General features: G+C 53.4%; 1 protein-coding gene across 1 annotated transcript; it reads right to left on the reverse strand.

Annotated features, from left to right (window-relative positions):
- Window positions 1-1,780: 1,780 nt before the first annotated feature.
- RAB39B (RAB39B, member RAS oncogene family) lies at window positions 1,781-6,747 on the reverse strand (the record flags this gene model as incomplete). Its single annotated transcript, XM_084269085.1, has 2 exons — window positions 6,524-6,747; window positions 1,781-2,207 (listed from the first exon to the last, which is right to left on the reverse strand). Exons 1-2 carry the CDS (start codon window positions 6,736-6,738, stop codon window positions 1,781-1,783), a joined length of 642 nt encoding a protein of 213 aa, XP_084125211.1. The 5' UTR covers window positions 6,739-6,747.
- Between the last annotated feature and the right edge of the window lie 9,342 nt (window positions 6,748-16,089).

The raw sequence follows: 16,089 nt of genomic DNA on the forward strand, positions 1-16,089 counted from the left end.
AAAACCAAATGTTCTTTGGTCTCAGGGGTCTGGGTGTTGGGTTTGGGTTTAACAGGGAAACCACAGGCATTTCATTTCAGGTTTTTTTTTTCCTCAGACCTGCCCCTGTGCTGCAAACACTGAGTACAGCTTCGAGGGGAGAAACAGCGTGAACTCCAGGGCAGTCAGGCAGCCCCACACTTTATAGATGGGGTAGCCTTAAAAAGCTATAACAAGGATTTTTTATTCTTCTCTACTTAGAGGCCGAAAACCACTAGATGCTTCCTGTGGTTTTTACCTAATCCCTCCCTCCTGCGCTACCTGTTTGGTGTATAAAGCCTGCAAACTTGAGAGGTTTTGTTTAAAAAAGTGACTATATAGTTTTGTTTGCTTTTAATAGGCTGAACTTCCCTACCTCAGTGCAGCACAGCTACCCTGCTGCACTCCAAAAGCTTCAGTTCACACTTAGCAGAAGCAAAGCTTCCAGGTGGCGAATGGCTCTGCAGCAGGGCTGCCATCCCACGGTGCCCCACCCCAGACCCATCTGCTTTTGTCAAGTTAAAACATAGAAGAAAACAAATGTTACTCAAGCTTGTCCCGTAGCTTCCCCCTGCTCAGCCCTGGCTGAGGTGTGCTCCTCCTTCCCATCCTAGTGCTCATCTTCCACAGATGCCAAGAAAGAAGGAGACTGTAACAGCAGTGAGCACTGCTGGAAGCCTTTGCTTTCCATGCTTTAAACTAACCGCTTTAAAAGCAAATCTCACCTGTTAGGATGTCTGATGCACCTGAGTTAAGCTTTTCAAGGTATTTTTTTTATTTTTTTATTAATATTTTTTTATTTTGTTGGGTGTTATTTTCCCCATCCTTTCCAGTCCTCCTTGTCACCTGGCTGGTGAGACGCCTCAAAGGTCAGCACAGAAATGGTGGCATCCCACCTGGCTGCAGCATCCCAGCCATAAGATCTGAGATCTGAGGACATGGTTCTCTCTCTATGCTCTTGATCATTAATTCTACTGGGAAGCCCTGACCTCAGGGTGCTTTCACAGTACTCACCTAGGCAGTAAATGTGTAAAAATGCACTGAGTAGTTACTACCAGAGCAGGAGTTACCACTTAGAATCCCAGTTCAGCACAGCAAGAAAAGCACTACTGGAGAGGGGAAATAATTTAAACTGTAATTACCAATCAAATAACTACTGATTTCCTCTTTAAATCCCATGGAATATTCTTGGCTATCAAACTAGGCTCAGGAACATAAGAAAGAAAATTCAGAAGTGTGCACACCATGTCAGTAAAGTTTTCCTGTGGAGTTGGCCTTACAGGGAAACAGTACCTGTGCTGCCTTCACACCTCAAACAGCTGACACAAAGAAGGATGTCCTCTTTCTCCCTGTCTGATTGCCCATCAATCATACTACTAAAGTATCCACACCGTGGTGTTAGTACCCAGCACAGAGCTCTGTATTTACTCAAAAGAGGACATGTACAGTAGCCTGGCACATGCCCACCCGTTCAGCTCCCTGTATGCGCTCTCCTGCCTCGTGCAGCCCCTCAGTTCTGCCTCCTGTCTCCTTACAACATCTACATGCACCCTCACTCACTCTCCTTTAGGTTTGTAGCCCCCCAGTTCTGAAAGGTTATTTGGAACAGAACATTTCTTTCCAGGCTCTGTTCTGGTGTCCAAAACAACGTGGGAGGCTGTCCACAACAGGAGTGTTGCTCTCCCTTCTGTCACACCGAGTTCACTTAGTAAAAGTACGTTTGGTTAGTAGAGTTCATCACCACTTGCCTCACTAGAAGAGCTCAGCACAAGCATCGCCTATCTGATTTCACCACTTCTTCTGAGGAGTGCACTACGTTTGGGACAAACCCGCTCTTTACCCCTTCCCATCCCTCCTGGATTGAAATGTCCCCCCGTTTAACAAGCTCGTATATATCTCTGGTCAGGTCAGTGAAGGCCTTCTCCACGTTAATGGCATCGCGAGCCGAGGTCTCAATGTACTTCATACCGTAGGCAGCGGCCAGTTTCTCGGCCTCGTGCCTGGTGACCTGCCGCTGCGTGTCAAGGTCACACTTGTGACCTACCAAAACGAAGACGATCTGGTAGGGCTGGACGTGCACCTTGGTCTCTTCTAGCCACTCGTGGACGTTCTGGAAGGACCGGCGGTTTGTAATGTCAAAGAGGAGGAGTCCCCCAACTGAGTTCCTGTAGTAGGCTCTGGTGATGGACCTGCAAGGAATGAGCCACAACAAAAGTGTAAGTTACAGGTGTTTGGGAAAGGGGCCAGAGCAAGTTTCAGGGGGTTTTGTCCGTCTGTTCTCTCCACCCCCCACCCCCCCATTAAGCCAACTGTAGCCCTTCTGAACATACATGTTTAAGGAAGCAGCAATACCACTACCCTGTCTACCCTACAGAACACAGGGCAGAGGAGGCCACTCCAGCACTGTCTTACTGCTCAGAGCTTGTGCTCCATGGAGCTTGTCCTTCAGAGACAAATAATCTTTGCTTACAGACATCACCCTCAGGTAACTAACTAACTGCCCCACCAACTTACCACAGCTCTGCACAGAATCCCCTACCACCAATTTCGGACTCTATGTTCTGTGAGGGATTTCTGCCTGCCCATTGCTTTTAGCCTCAAGAGTCCCATCTCCTGCCATGTAACTTCTCTGAATACCCTGTCCAACCCACTGTAACAAGTCACAGGATTTATTTGAAACCAAACTCCCCCTCCCCGATAGACAGGTAAAAGGAGTGTACAGATTTGGGAGGCAGACCATGGGGCTGCAGGTCCCCGCCACACACCCAGGGCCTTGACACAGGGACATCCAGAGACCCCTATGCTTTCTCCCACCACACCACCAGTCAAAACCACGTCATGCACCACTACAGCCAACACACTAACAGGAGCAGCCAGTCTGATCTCACGAGTAACAGTGAAATGACAAAACAGCTCCCTAGTGGAATCCGCACTACTGCTGCCCTTGTTCCTGCCAAACACTGATGACTTTAGGCACTAACCAAACCTGAGTGAGAAATGGAGTGCAGCTTCACAGGTCCTCCAAGCAATAGCAGAGTTGAGCACAGCCAGAAGCAGCAGATGAACACGGCTATCACAGGGCTACGGAGCAAAGCTGCGACCACAAGGCTGAGCAGAGCTATAGGTCAATGACTCCTACGCGTGGAAAAGCCAAGAAGCTGTCAAACTGTGGTGTTTCTGCAAAGTCATGAATTTGTTCTAAATCCAGGAGCAGTGATCGATTTCAGTCCCCAGAGGAATTCCTACTTGGGCCTGAACTTTCCCTGCTGGGAATATATAAGCACTGCTGCATTTTTACCTTGGGACAAGTCCTTTTATGTCCATGCAAGACTGTTCCTCAGAGTTACGGGGTCCTGTGGTGCGTGTATCTAGTGATACTGCCCCAAGAAAGGATCAGCTGGAGGTTTCAAGGATTGCTTTATCAGCAGACATGCATTGATGGATGAAAATCCACAGCCAAATCTGAAGAAAGCCAGAAGAGGGAGCAGGGAAAGATAGCTGGAAGCATTTGGGTAATTTCTCCTCTCCCAGTTATCTGGCAACAGCACACCGGACAACAGTAGCTCTGCATTTGGCACTGAGGGACTCGGATCTGCTTTTTGCTATCTAGCCATCTGCAAAACGATATTGGCGCCTTGAATTCACCCCCCACACTGCCACAGGCCTTTCTGCTTCTCTTCTGTGTTCCACGCATCAGCCCTGGCTCCTCCTGCCAACACCAACGATGCTTCAGGTACTTCTGAAAGACATGACAGGATCTAAGCTGAACGGCGCTTTGAGGTAAAACTAGGTGAAGGTCTCAGTGCCTTTTCTTAAAGCCTGTTCCACAGAAGCTTTTCCTTCCTGACCTGCAAGATGCAAACCATGTCCTCATGCTGCACATTCCTCCCCGATTCCCTTCCCAGACTCCTGCCTTCCCTCCTTCCGACAGGCTGATACACACTCGTGTAGAGCAGTGGGAGGATTCACAATGATTCTGGCCACATTTTAACATGAAAGTCGTGCCTCTGCCTGGGAACTGTTCTGTACCCATGGGGGTGGGGGGGTGATTCTTGTACCAGGGGTCTGTGGCTGTTTGTCTGAATCTTTCCGTCAGCTGCCGGCTGGAAGGAACCAGCTCTTCCGTAGGTGGTGGATCATAGTTCAGGGAGCCAGGGCTGCACGCGTGTGTGCTTTTGCTGGCATTACTCAGTGTCATGTTTCAGACAAGGAAATCTCAGTATCTGAGCAACCAGCGATGGGCAAACCCTGATGGATCCAGGAAGAACTGGACCTTGCTCTTCTACAGCTCCAAAGCAGCCTCAGTGTTGCCCCAAGCAGGGTGTTTTGGGGCTTCAACTGGTGAACTAGAATAGCACATGCTTAACTGCAACCTAAGGCTTGACTGCAAGGAAATTACTTCTAATTTATGAAGAGTGAAAGAGCTCACAACAGGGGTCAGGAAGACCAGCACAGCTGCAGAGCAGAGGATGCCAACAAGGTGTTTTCAAAATGACTACGGTGGCTTCTGCCTTGCGGGGCAGCTGTTAAACTACACAATGCAGACTGGAGATGCTTGAGTTGGAGAAACCTGTGAAAAACCCCAGCTCATTCTTCCAAATTTCCTTAAGGAATTCCCTGTGCTATGACAAAGAAGTTCTGGAGACACCCGCACCGTCATGCCTCTTGTCTATGCCCACAGACCTGAGAGGCTTCGGCTTACTCCGGTAACAGCTGCCTCTTGCCCTTTGCCAGGAAAAACAGCTTGCAGGAGGAGCCCAGGAGCTGCTGGCTTTATGGGGCAGAATCTGTCACAGGGGTAACAGTGATCTGAAAAGGATGAACACAAACCAGACTTCATTACCTGATTTTTCCATACTTCAGAGCGCACCACAACCACACCTGGGTGTGCTCGCTTCCCTCTCGCCTTTCACACTGGAATGTACGTGTGCTCTTTGGCAAGGGCATTTCAAAGTTGCACAGCACTTTTTCTTACGTCCCTGGCTGTTCCTGCCCCTTAGACTCTTCCTGCCTCTGAGTGCTGCTGCCCATCGCAGCAGTGCTGCCTGCCCTTGCGCTGAAGGTCGCCTGCTCATCATGCTTACAACCCAGACGCTGGGCCAGGTCAGGCACCAGCACTAAGGGTAAGCAGCCTCCAGGGCCCCAAACTTCCTAATGGGTTAAAAAAAAAAAAAGGAAATTGAAGCCATCCGACAGCTTTTGTTCTTCGTAGCAAAGGAAGATGCAGGGGACAGCACCCAGGCGTGTCTTCTACAGGCCTCATCCCAAGACACAAAGCTGGAAGCTGATGCAATTGCAAGCTAAAGCACCTCCTCTCCCCGCTGAGTAACCAACGCACCAGCCCCTCACCCTGAAAGGCTGCAAGGTAGCAGAAGAAAAACCTGTCAGTGGGTAAGAATCGACTACTGCACATCCTGGGCCAGATGCCAGCACCACAGACACGAAGAAAGGCGGTGAGAGAGGCAGGGGTAGGTGAGGCTTCATCTATTGAGCGAAACCAAAACATTCCTCAGGCGAGTCATTGCAGCACAGAAGTAGAAGCCATGTGAAGCTGCACAGAGGTGCAGAGCAAGAACAGTGCTCCTGGAGGGAGCAGGGTGGAGGAGCGGATGAGGGTTAAAGATGCACGGAAAATGTAAGTAAACAGGAGGCAGGGAGCTGAGGGTACACTCACACCCCTTCCAAACGAGCAGCGTGCATCCCGTGACAGCACCAGCCCCCGTTTAGCTGGGGACAACCCTGCTCCAACCACAGCTACTGGTTTTCACCATGCAGTGCTGTGGGAACCCCTGGGCACAGTCCCACACGCCGCCTGTATTCGCCCTCATGGAGTCTGTTCCCATCGCCCAACCCGTGCGCCTGTGCAGCGCTCAGCCTGTCGCCGCGCAGAAAGCGCCTGTCATCCCTGCACAGCCGCCACCGAGGGTTTCTCCCGGCCTTCCTCTGTCCCACGGACAGCCCATCGCCGCCGCAGTCAATCCCAAGCGCGTATCCCACCGCGTTCAGCGAGCCGAGACCCAAGTGCCATGAGCCACGAAGCATCCCGGTCAGTGCCGCCCTGCGCCGGCGGGGAGCGGGCGCTGCCCCCGCCGGGCCGCGGCCCCCGGCGCGCACCCCGCACACGGCTGGGGAACAGCCCCGGCCCCAGCGCTGCCCTCGGGCTCCGGCCCCCTCCCCGGTGGCGGCGGGGCCGCTCGCCCGCACGTCCATCACCCCGCACACCCCGCCGCGGCCATTTGCGGGCGTGCGGGCGCCAATCGCGGGTGCACAAAGCCCCGCGCCTCCCGGGGCGCTCGGGGGGCAGCGCTGCAAAAAGAAGGGGGGGGGAACCCCAAAAAAGCGAAGCACATAGCGGGGAGCGAAGGGCGCGACGGGCCCGCGCTTTGTCTCCTGCGCCAAGCGCCTCCCCGGCGGCGCGGGACCCCCCCCCCGCACAACGCCGGAGCCCGGCACACGGAGGATGCCGGCCCCGGCCCCGCTCCATCCCCGCCGCCGCCGGTCTCACCGGAACCGCTCCTGCCCGGCCGTGTCCCAGATCTGCAGCTTGATCCTCTTGCCCGGCTCGATCTCCACCAGCCTGGAGAAGAAATCCACGCCCACCGTGGGGTCGGAGATCTGGGCGAAGCGGCCCTCGGTGAAGCGGCGGATGAGACAGGACTTGCCCACGGTGGAGTCGCCGATGACGATGAGGCGGAACTGGTAGAGCCAGATGGCCTCCATGCTGCCGCCGCCCGCCTCAGCGCCCGCCCGCCGCCGCCGCCGCGCCGCCCATGCCCGGCCCGCGGGCCCGGGGGCGGCCGCCGCCGCCGCCGCTCCGCTCGCCCGCAGGGGGCGCGCCGGCCGGGAGGCGCCGCTAGGCCGGTACCGCGGCGACCCGGGGACCGGCGGCGGCCCGGGCCTGGCTCCCGCAACCGGGGAGCGGGCGGGCCGGCGCCGCTGTCTCCGCCGCGGCCGCGACGCTCAGGCGGGTGCCATGGCGGCCGGCGCGGGCCCCTCGCCCGACACGCCGCTGCCCCGTCACTGCCGGCGCATCCCGCCGACAACCGGCCCCGCCGCCGAAGCGGCCCGGACCGCGGGGCCGGGCGGTCTCCGGCCGCCGCCTCAGCCTTGCCGGCGCGGCTGCGAAGCGGCTGCCCCGGCGCCGAGCAAAGGCCGAGGGTCGCTCCTCGGCCGCCGCGGTGCCCGTTCTCCCCGCAGCGCCGCGGCGCCTGTTCCCTGCGGCTGCAGCGTCCCCGCCCCCCGGCGGTACCGAGCTGAGGCCGGAGCTGGTACCGGTGCCGGGCTGCGGGATGGAGGCGCGGCCGAGCGCGGGGCGCGCCGTGATGCAATGGCGGCCGCGCTCTACCGCACTGCCGGGAGGAGCCGCCACCCCCGAAACGCGGCCGCTGCGGGAGCCGGGCGGGGGCGGGGCGGGGCGGGACCGTGCGGGGCGGCGAGGGGGAGCCCGGGGCTGAGGTGAGTCACGGGGCCGAGGGGGCCACGGGGACGCCCACCGAGCCCAGGGCCGAGGGGGAGCTGGGGGGGACCACGCGGACCCCCCACGCTACCGGGGCGCTGACCTTGCGCAGCCCCGCCTCAAAGCGCGGGGGGTGGAAGCAGAGCGCGCAGCACCTTCCCCTGCTTTAAACCCGAGTCTCCTTGCCGGAGAGATCCGGCTCCTCAGCGCTGTGTCGACATCTAACGGGAAATCTAACGGGGCAGCCCAAGTGCTCCGGGCGCTTCTGAGGAGGGCGGTGGCCTCGGGCAGGGCGTCCCGGCACCGCTCATCCCATCAGCCTGCCCGCCACATCCCTGCTCCGCTGCCCCGTCCCCCTGCGCCGTGCAGCGCTCGTCTGGAGAGGAACCGCGGTAAGAGTACGGCTCGTGCTGCCAGATGCATGAAAACAGCGTCTCCACACGCACACACCTCTGTGTGTGCCCCGTCTCAAAGCCAGATCCCTGCAGACCTCACCAACCCCGCAACTCACGCACCCAAATCTCCCTCCAACCCCTCACTCGGCTGGAGCGGGTTCCTGTCCCCACTGTGTTGGGGAACACGAGTGTCAGCGAACGTCGGTGCAGCAAACGCTCGGGTAGCTGGGAGCGCGGGTCCCGGTTCCGGCTGGCTGTGCCCAACGGGTCGGCGCCGCTGCAGCAGCACCCGGCTGCTCCTGCGTGGCTCCACGGGGTGCAGCCCAGCTCCAGCGCCTGCCTGTTCAGCCCTTGCTGGAGAAGAGTTTTGATCTCTGGAAGGGAAAATGAGCACGTAGCTGTTAAAACCAGTGACTCAGACGTGCGTATTAAGTCAAATATATTAAAAATAAAGAGGACTGTTGACACTTTTTTTCAGAATTTATGAAAGCGTCGGTGCTCTTTCTAAAAATAAAGATGGTTTCACCAAGAGAGCTCCTCCTGCATGACCACTATTGAAATAAACAGTCACACTGGCTATTGTATTAATTAGGGCCTCAAAGAAAGGACGTTTAGATAGCATGAGATAGTTAGCCAGCTTGCAAATTGGACCAGGACACTAGAGAGACCATTTCAAGTCTTGAGGAATGAATGGCAAGGATTTTTTTTCAGTATCCTTTGAAGTGCAACATATTAATTAAAAAATAACAACCCCGAAAGAGACTATTTTAACATACCTCAGGTCAGGAAAGAAAACTGATGAAGCAATCTGCACAGCAACAGAAACGGTGCACAAGAAAAATATTAAACCTATAAATCTGAGTCAGGAGTACATTAAGCAGTGACTCATTGCCAGCGATGCTTTGTGGGGATCTGTTGCATTTCACTGTACGATTTCCAAGTATTCGATGCCCATTAGTTCAAGCCCACAACAAATTGTGGTTGCTCTTAACCGGTTTTTCTCTCCTCCCCGTGCTCTCGCACACACAGCTGCCCCACTGCCTTTCTTTCCTGGGTTTGACTGCACGTGGCACTCGGTAACACGCTCTGCAAGTCAGTGGCATCTCCATGAGGAATCTCCAGGAGGAATCTCAAGGTGCATCCTCAGTGGCATCTCCAGGAGGAATCTCAAGGTGCTGGTGGACACGTCATGGGAGGAGCCTGAGCAAGGAACAGACGAAGCACTCTGACTTACAGAGCTGTGAGGAGCCCAGAGAGCACCAAGGGGTGGGCTGGTGCCCCACAGATGCTGTCGTAGCAAGAGGAATTCCTGGAGCATCAGGGACCTGTTTTCCCTGGCAAATAAACCCACAGGATCCTGTGATGCAGATATTATTTTCATCTCCTCTGAACACATGCATATAGATGAACACATGCTGTGTGACTAGGCAGCCACGATATTAATTAGCAGCCACGGAGAAGGTAGGAGAAAATGAGGTCCTGGGAGAGCCTTTGTTCTGGTACCGTTTTAGAAAATGGAAAATCTGGTGTCTGAAAGAGGGAGACAGAGCCTAACCTAGATTTGATGCAAAAGCAGGTTTGTTGGCTGGGGACAGGATGGGGGGTGCTGGTGAGAAGTGGCAGGAACATGCATGCTGATGGCAGGGCTCAGAGTGCTCTGTGGGGCTAGGGGTGACCCTTCAGCGCTCCTTTCTGTGGGGCCAGAGTCGTCCCCTTCTCCCTGCAGCTGCTAGTTGGGGGGAAGAGCTGCCTGGAAACAACCTCAGCACAAGGAAGGCACAGCTGAACCCATGCTGGTGCACAGGGGCTGAGGTCTTGTGTGTGTGGGCAGCACGGGGTGGAACTCCGTGAGCAGGGTCCAGCCCAGCTGCAGGTGCTGCCTGAAAAGGCCACGGACAGCTCCTGTGCAGGCAGCACTGCCATACAGCCCTGTGCTGCATACAGCCTACGCGGGGTACAGCCCTGTGCTGCATACAGCCTGCGCGGGGTACAGCCCTACCCAAGGGCTGCCTACGCACACCTGTACCTGCAGCTCCTACACAATGTGAAGAACATCCACACAGCAGCCACTGGACTGGCCATTTCTTAGGAAATCTGGTTTAAGGCAGGAAAGCTGGGATAGAAAGGGCAATGGTAGGAAAGTCTCCCTTGTTACCCATGCTGCCTGTAGTCTCTCTCCCAGCAGGACTGTGTTAACTTCCTTTTTGCGTTGGCTGGTGAACCCCCAAGAGAGGCTTCTGGGAGCCCAGTTCCAACCCATTTCAGGCTGGTGGGTGGTGACTACATGTGCTCCAAACAGCACAGGAACCACTGCCATACAGCCCCATTAGGAGCCCAGTACCATCTGTAGCAGCCCCTGCAGTAGGGGTGGGATGGTTTCAAGGCAGGAGCTCTCTGTCATGAGGCCCAGGCTCACTGTGGCAGGGCTGTGAAACAGCAGAGGTACTGAGCCACAGTCAGGGATGGCTGGGAGTCAGACACAGCTCCCGGACATCAGCGCTGAGATCCACAGAGATCCTTCCCTCTGAATAGCTCATCATTCAGTTCCCATTCAGTTTTTCTAGAAAAAAAACCTGCCAGTGGCCTTTACACCCCGCAGCTGGTGGCTGAAGCCATCCCCAAGCCCATGGCAGCACAAGGAGTAGAGCAGCACTGCATGCACCATGCAATTTTAATGTCCTTCCAGTTTCCAAGGATACAAACCCCAATCAATCAGACACGATCGCTCGCTGTGGGGCTGGCTGCAGAAGAGCTGCTTGAGAGGCCCGTGCCTGTGTCCCAGCCTGGGGAGGTGTAGTGATCTCAACACATGAGTGAATCACAGCACCCAAACCCAAAAGGCCAAGTTCCTGGCCCTTGCAGGCTTTATATCCCAGCCCCAGCTGCAGTGGAGCTTCTCATCCCTGCAGAGATAAACTGCACCCGAGTGGAGCCTTGCAAGTGTACACTACCAGGGGCTAAAGACAGTTTCTTCCTGAAAACAGCTACAGGTCACACACTGGGGTGGTGGGAGTGCCGAGGCCGGGGCTGGCTGACCACACATAGCAAACATTTCATGAGCTAACTCCAAAAGACATCCCTGCTAAATTAGGCCTGTCCAGGAGATGTGACACGGAGACAGATTACACTGGTGATGGGGACATGATTGCATCCGCGACCCACTAGCTGAGGCTCCCACTGTAAAACCCAGGAGAGGGAAGGCACTAAACAAATTAATGTTTATTTTTCATATGAAGCCCACAGTTAGTCAAGGTGGTGCAGACAAGCGTAAAGCCAAGGGCACCACACAGTGCTCAGGAACTGACAGCACAGCTGACAGCAGGCACTGGGAGCATAATGCAGGACGTTGTGATGAGGTGACAGCCTTGGAGCCTCCGACAGCAGGAGCAGGAGGGAAGCACAGGCAAGGCTGAATGCCAGGAGGCTCATGGTGAAGCTTCTGTCCCACCTTGGCTTTTGGCTGGGCTTTTGTAGTGGTGGATTTCTGTGGCAGACTGGCAGCCTCTGTCCCCAGGTCTAACTTCCCTCCCCAAACACCAACCTGTCAGCAAAATGGCTCTCATGAGCAATGGAGTATTGCACACCATAGCAGCTCCGAGCATCCTGGTTGGGGTTCCAGGGGAGGCATCCTGCAGAGGTACCGCCAGTCCCTCACAGTGTCACACTGGGATCAAATCAAAAGCAGTAGGGCAGGCACAGGCTTGATAAATGACCTAGATGTCTCTCCTACATTAGGTGTCCAGGATCCTCCTATAGCCCACAGAGGCAGGAACATCTGGAGAGCTATTTATCCCATTCAGCTTGATGGGTTGAACTATCCTCCACTACTGCTGCTCTCTCTCCCTTGGCTGCGGAGGAACAAGGACCTCAGCACAGAGCAGCCACCTGGCCTCAGACAGCTTGAACTGCCACATCCCTGAGCAGGAGGCTCTGCCTCCTCCCAAGGAGCTTAGTAACACCACAGAAATGGGGTCACAAAGCCAGCTGGGATCCATGCCGATGGGAGAGCGTGGGTGACACAAATGCAGAGAAACTTCAGAAATAACCAGAGAAGCCTCCTGAGTCAACAGCAGTGCTCCAGGGCAGCGTTAGTATTTGCTTTGCAACCCGAATGGACAGGGAAGACTATAATCCCATTCAGGGTTATCCACATGTGTGTGTGTGTGCACAGAGGAAAAGCTTGTTCCTGCAGCCCTGCAAGTGGCAAAGCCACCCTTGGGTGCCACACAGCACCTGCATGATGTAGCCTCCAGCCCCAGTGGCTTGCCCACGTGAGCAAGTCATCTGGGGTTTCGAAGAGATGTCAAACAGTTGCAAAACGTTTCCCTGTGACTGGAAATTAAAACGTCAGCTCATTACCATGGGATGGCTTACTCCAGATGCAGGTCCCCGTGTCTTCTTTCAGATTATGATCACATTAAAACAGTGTGGGATGGCTGGCTGAAAAAGGGGGGCTCCCATCAAGAGATCATTGTAAGTGCCTGAGTCGCCTGAATCCAGGAACAGATCCTCCTCTGGGAATATTATGTCCTTGTAGCTGTTCATGTCTTCCCAGGAAGGGAACAGGATCTGCTTAGAGCAAATAGAAGCCATTACAATCAGGATAAATTAGTAATGGTGAGTGGGAGAGAGGAGAGGAAAAGAGGTTATTGAGATTTTTCTTCCTACAGAGCGGGTGTCTGAGCTGCTTACGCTGCCAGAAAACAGCTCCCTGGCTTCCCCCTCCAACCCAGAGCTCAGACTGCTTGCTTACAGCTCAAGAGCTACTTTGGATTGTTAATAACTAGCAGGATGGCATTACGGGTTGTTAGAAGCATGAAATCTGATTTCTGTTCCTACTGGTAGCGTCTCAAGTCGAGCAGCAGCACAGGCAGGTCTGCAGCATGAGAACAGGCGAAACGTACTCCCGTTTGCCTTACTCAACACCACCAGACACGTGTTTTTATCAGAAGCTGTAATGCCTGCTGAAAAGCAATTATAGGGGTCCTGGAGGTGCTGCAGGGGGTAGGACCCTGGCTCTGCAGGGGTGTGTATTTTCCATTTCGTGAATTAGAGGATGTCAAACATTTGCTAACCCCTGGCTGCAGTCCTGGACAAAGAAAGGAAAACTGACCAGCAGCAATGCCTTCATACTCAGGACTCCTTCCTTTCCCCCAAAAGAATCCATTAAAGCAGGGCTGTGTTAGCTAGTTTGGGCCTACAACAGAGGCTGAATTGCCACAGCCCAGAGAGCAGCCCAGCCATAGTATGATCTTACAGCATTTTAGGCAGTATCTGCCTGCTTAAGTGAGCTCCTATTTCTAGTCACTTGCAGGGAAGCACCAGCCCCTCCAGCAGGAGTGATGGCTGGAGCCCTCTGGCATGAACCCTGTGTGACCAGCAAACCTGGCAAGCTCAGGCCCTGCTCCCATTTGTGTTTTTCCACTCCTAGCATGCTGCTGCCTACTGACATCTTCACCCAACTCCATTCAGGTTTTACTATCTGGCACAAGGCATTTCAGCTGAGCGAATAGGAAATTAATGCAAAACCAAAGGGAGCTTGGTCTGGGGCTGCTGAACTCCTGTATGGCCCCTGGAGGAGACACTTCCAGCTTTCCACTGTGCCCATCTCTCTCTGGAGAAAGAGATCTCATACAAGCCATCAACAGTAATTTGTGGGCCTCCTGGAGGCTGATGCTCAGTTTTTGTTGCTGTGAGCTGACCCAGCACCCTCCAACCAACCATCTTCAGAAGGGTGGGAGATGCTAGCAAACACCCCGAAAGTGGGAACAGCCACCCCAGAGTTGCCTGTTCTTGCTCAAACCTCATTGCTATGCACCAGCCATCTCCTGCTCGTGACAGATCAAGAGCTGGTACTGCAGTACCAAAGCACACTTCTCTGGTCCTACAAACTTCACCCCGACCTTCACTGGGAGAGCTGTTTCTCCTGGCAGAGCCGCCAGGAACCTCCCAAAGTGCATAGCTCCTGGGAAAACAGGGGCTGCTTCTGGCTAGCCCCATGGGAAGGGGTTTCTGTTTCAGGAGCTGTCCACAGGTCAGTAGGATGTTGTGCAGTAGTGACGCTGCTGGGCGCAGCTCCAGTACCACGTACCTCACAGCGTCTGTGCAAACATGCTTCTGCTTTACAGCGAGCTTCCTGATGCCTGCCTGTGTGACAGGGATGTCTCCTCCTGGGCATCCATTTTAACAGTAACAACAGACGACCAGGACACCTGAGGGGTGGAAAGTAGGCAGGTGGAAAAGAAAAAGGATTAAGCCATGAAAGATTAAAGTACAAAACAGCCAGCTAAACCAAACATCCAAACCCAGGGCTGAATACGGCCACGCTTACTTATCAAGAACTGAAGTGTGTCTGTTTATTCAGTTATTGATACATCAGTCTAATCAATACATTTTTTTTAATTTCATTTAACAAGCCTGCAAAAATACAGCATTTCTTATTTCAGTCCATGGGTTTATTTAACCAGCATAACCCTCTCCCTCAATCCCCATAGTACTTCTTTTTCTTTTTTTCTTTTTCCTGCCACAGTAAAGGATAAAGCTGAGCAAATATTTAGGAATGGATAATTAATTCAACCACTTCTTTTCCATCTCCTCTGAGACACTTGTTGCTCAAGATTCAACCATTTGTTCCTTCTCTTTTCTTTTAGTTACCTTCTAAATGATTTTCAATAGTTCCCGAAACCTGCAATAGGAGTGGTTTTGAATGGACACAGGGCACAGATTATATTTGCCTGATGGGGCAGAAATACTTTATAGACTCTTGCTTTCTGTCATTTCCTCCTGCCCCTTGTTATTACATAGCCCTGCTCAGTCCCTGGGGCCACTTCTGTACCCAGCAAGAGCTCAGTGACCACAGTCAGCTCCCGCTGCGTCCCAGTACCTGTGCACTCCTATTTAGGGAAACGAGAGACATCAGCCACGTCTGCTATATACACGATGTCTTAGGACAACTCAGGGAGTTCCTTACAGAACTTTGCTTAACCCAGTCTACAACAAATTTGCAAATACAGCCAGAAAACTTTCCATCTGTTTTTTTCCCTTTTTTCCCTTAAGTTACTCCCCAACTCATGTCATCAACTCACGTCATCATTGCCAGGTGCCAATGGCCCCAGGTCTCTTTTACATGTAGCATTCACAGACGAGATATATCAGCATCGTGTCACCTACAACCAGGCTGTTAGCCTTCTACTCACTGGCTCCTCCACCTCTCCCTGTGACACTGACAGTGAAAGTGTTGTTTCCGATGGAGCGCTTGCTGCGCAGGAAGTGAGCGCATTTTGCTGCCTCAGACACAGCTGTGTGACAAATGTGTGTGTGGTTTGGCAGTGTAATCTTTTACTCTGATTAACTATTAAATGCTGAGGAAAGCTTCTTAAGTTAATCAGGACTTAATTTAAATAAATGAGCCACTAAAAGATTAAGAGAAATCCTCAATGGCATCTGAATGCAAAAATACGCTGTACACAAAGTCCTGGCCCAAGTTCATACAAGTAACTGCGCTGGGATGACTCTGGCCCAGCGACCCCCTTTCTCTGCCCTTGTTGGCACCATGAAAAAGATGTTAATTTTCTGTAACACCAACATGAATGTTTCCAGCTCCACTGACGCAAACAGCGGTTTCAGCAACATCGTCACAACTGTGTGTGCTAATACTGCACGTGAGGAGGAGAAAGAGGAGGAGGTGGCAGGATGGCTCCATTTTTGCAGTGGGGAGAACTCAGCTGAGCCCTCCAGGAAGAGACCCAGAGCTGCCTGAGCTGGAGCCTGCAGTGTTACTAATGGCATTCGTAGCCACAGCAGAACCCCCTGCCCGAGGCAGCACCCTGTGGGATAAGGAAGCAATTGGGGTGAGGGCAGCGGTCCTGTGGGTAACCTCCCTGCAAAAAGCCATTGCTCCCATGAGCAGGGCTGCTTGTAGCAGATTATACATGTGCATAAACATTCACATGTTCAGCACCTAAACAGGTAAAGATAATAATTTTAAAACTCTCAGCGTAGGCACAATATTGCTATTTTGTCTCACAAATGACCAAATCTTGGTGAACAAACCACACCAGGCTGGAGCCCATACAAAGTCTCTTTGGGCTGATGTGCTGTATGAATCAGGTCCTTCATTAGATAGCCACTATTTAATCCTGCTGCTCTAGAGACTTTCTCAGTGCTTTCAGTACTATGACTGGACATTTCCAATTATTATCTTATCCCAATTGCAAAACC

This window comes from Gallinula chloropus (assembly GCF_964237585.1).
Source record: "Gallinula chloropus genome assembly, chromosome: 11".
Lineage (NCBI taxonomy): Eukaryota > Metazoa > Chordata > Aves > Gruiformes > Rallidae > Gallinula > Gallinula chloropus.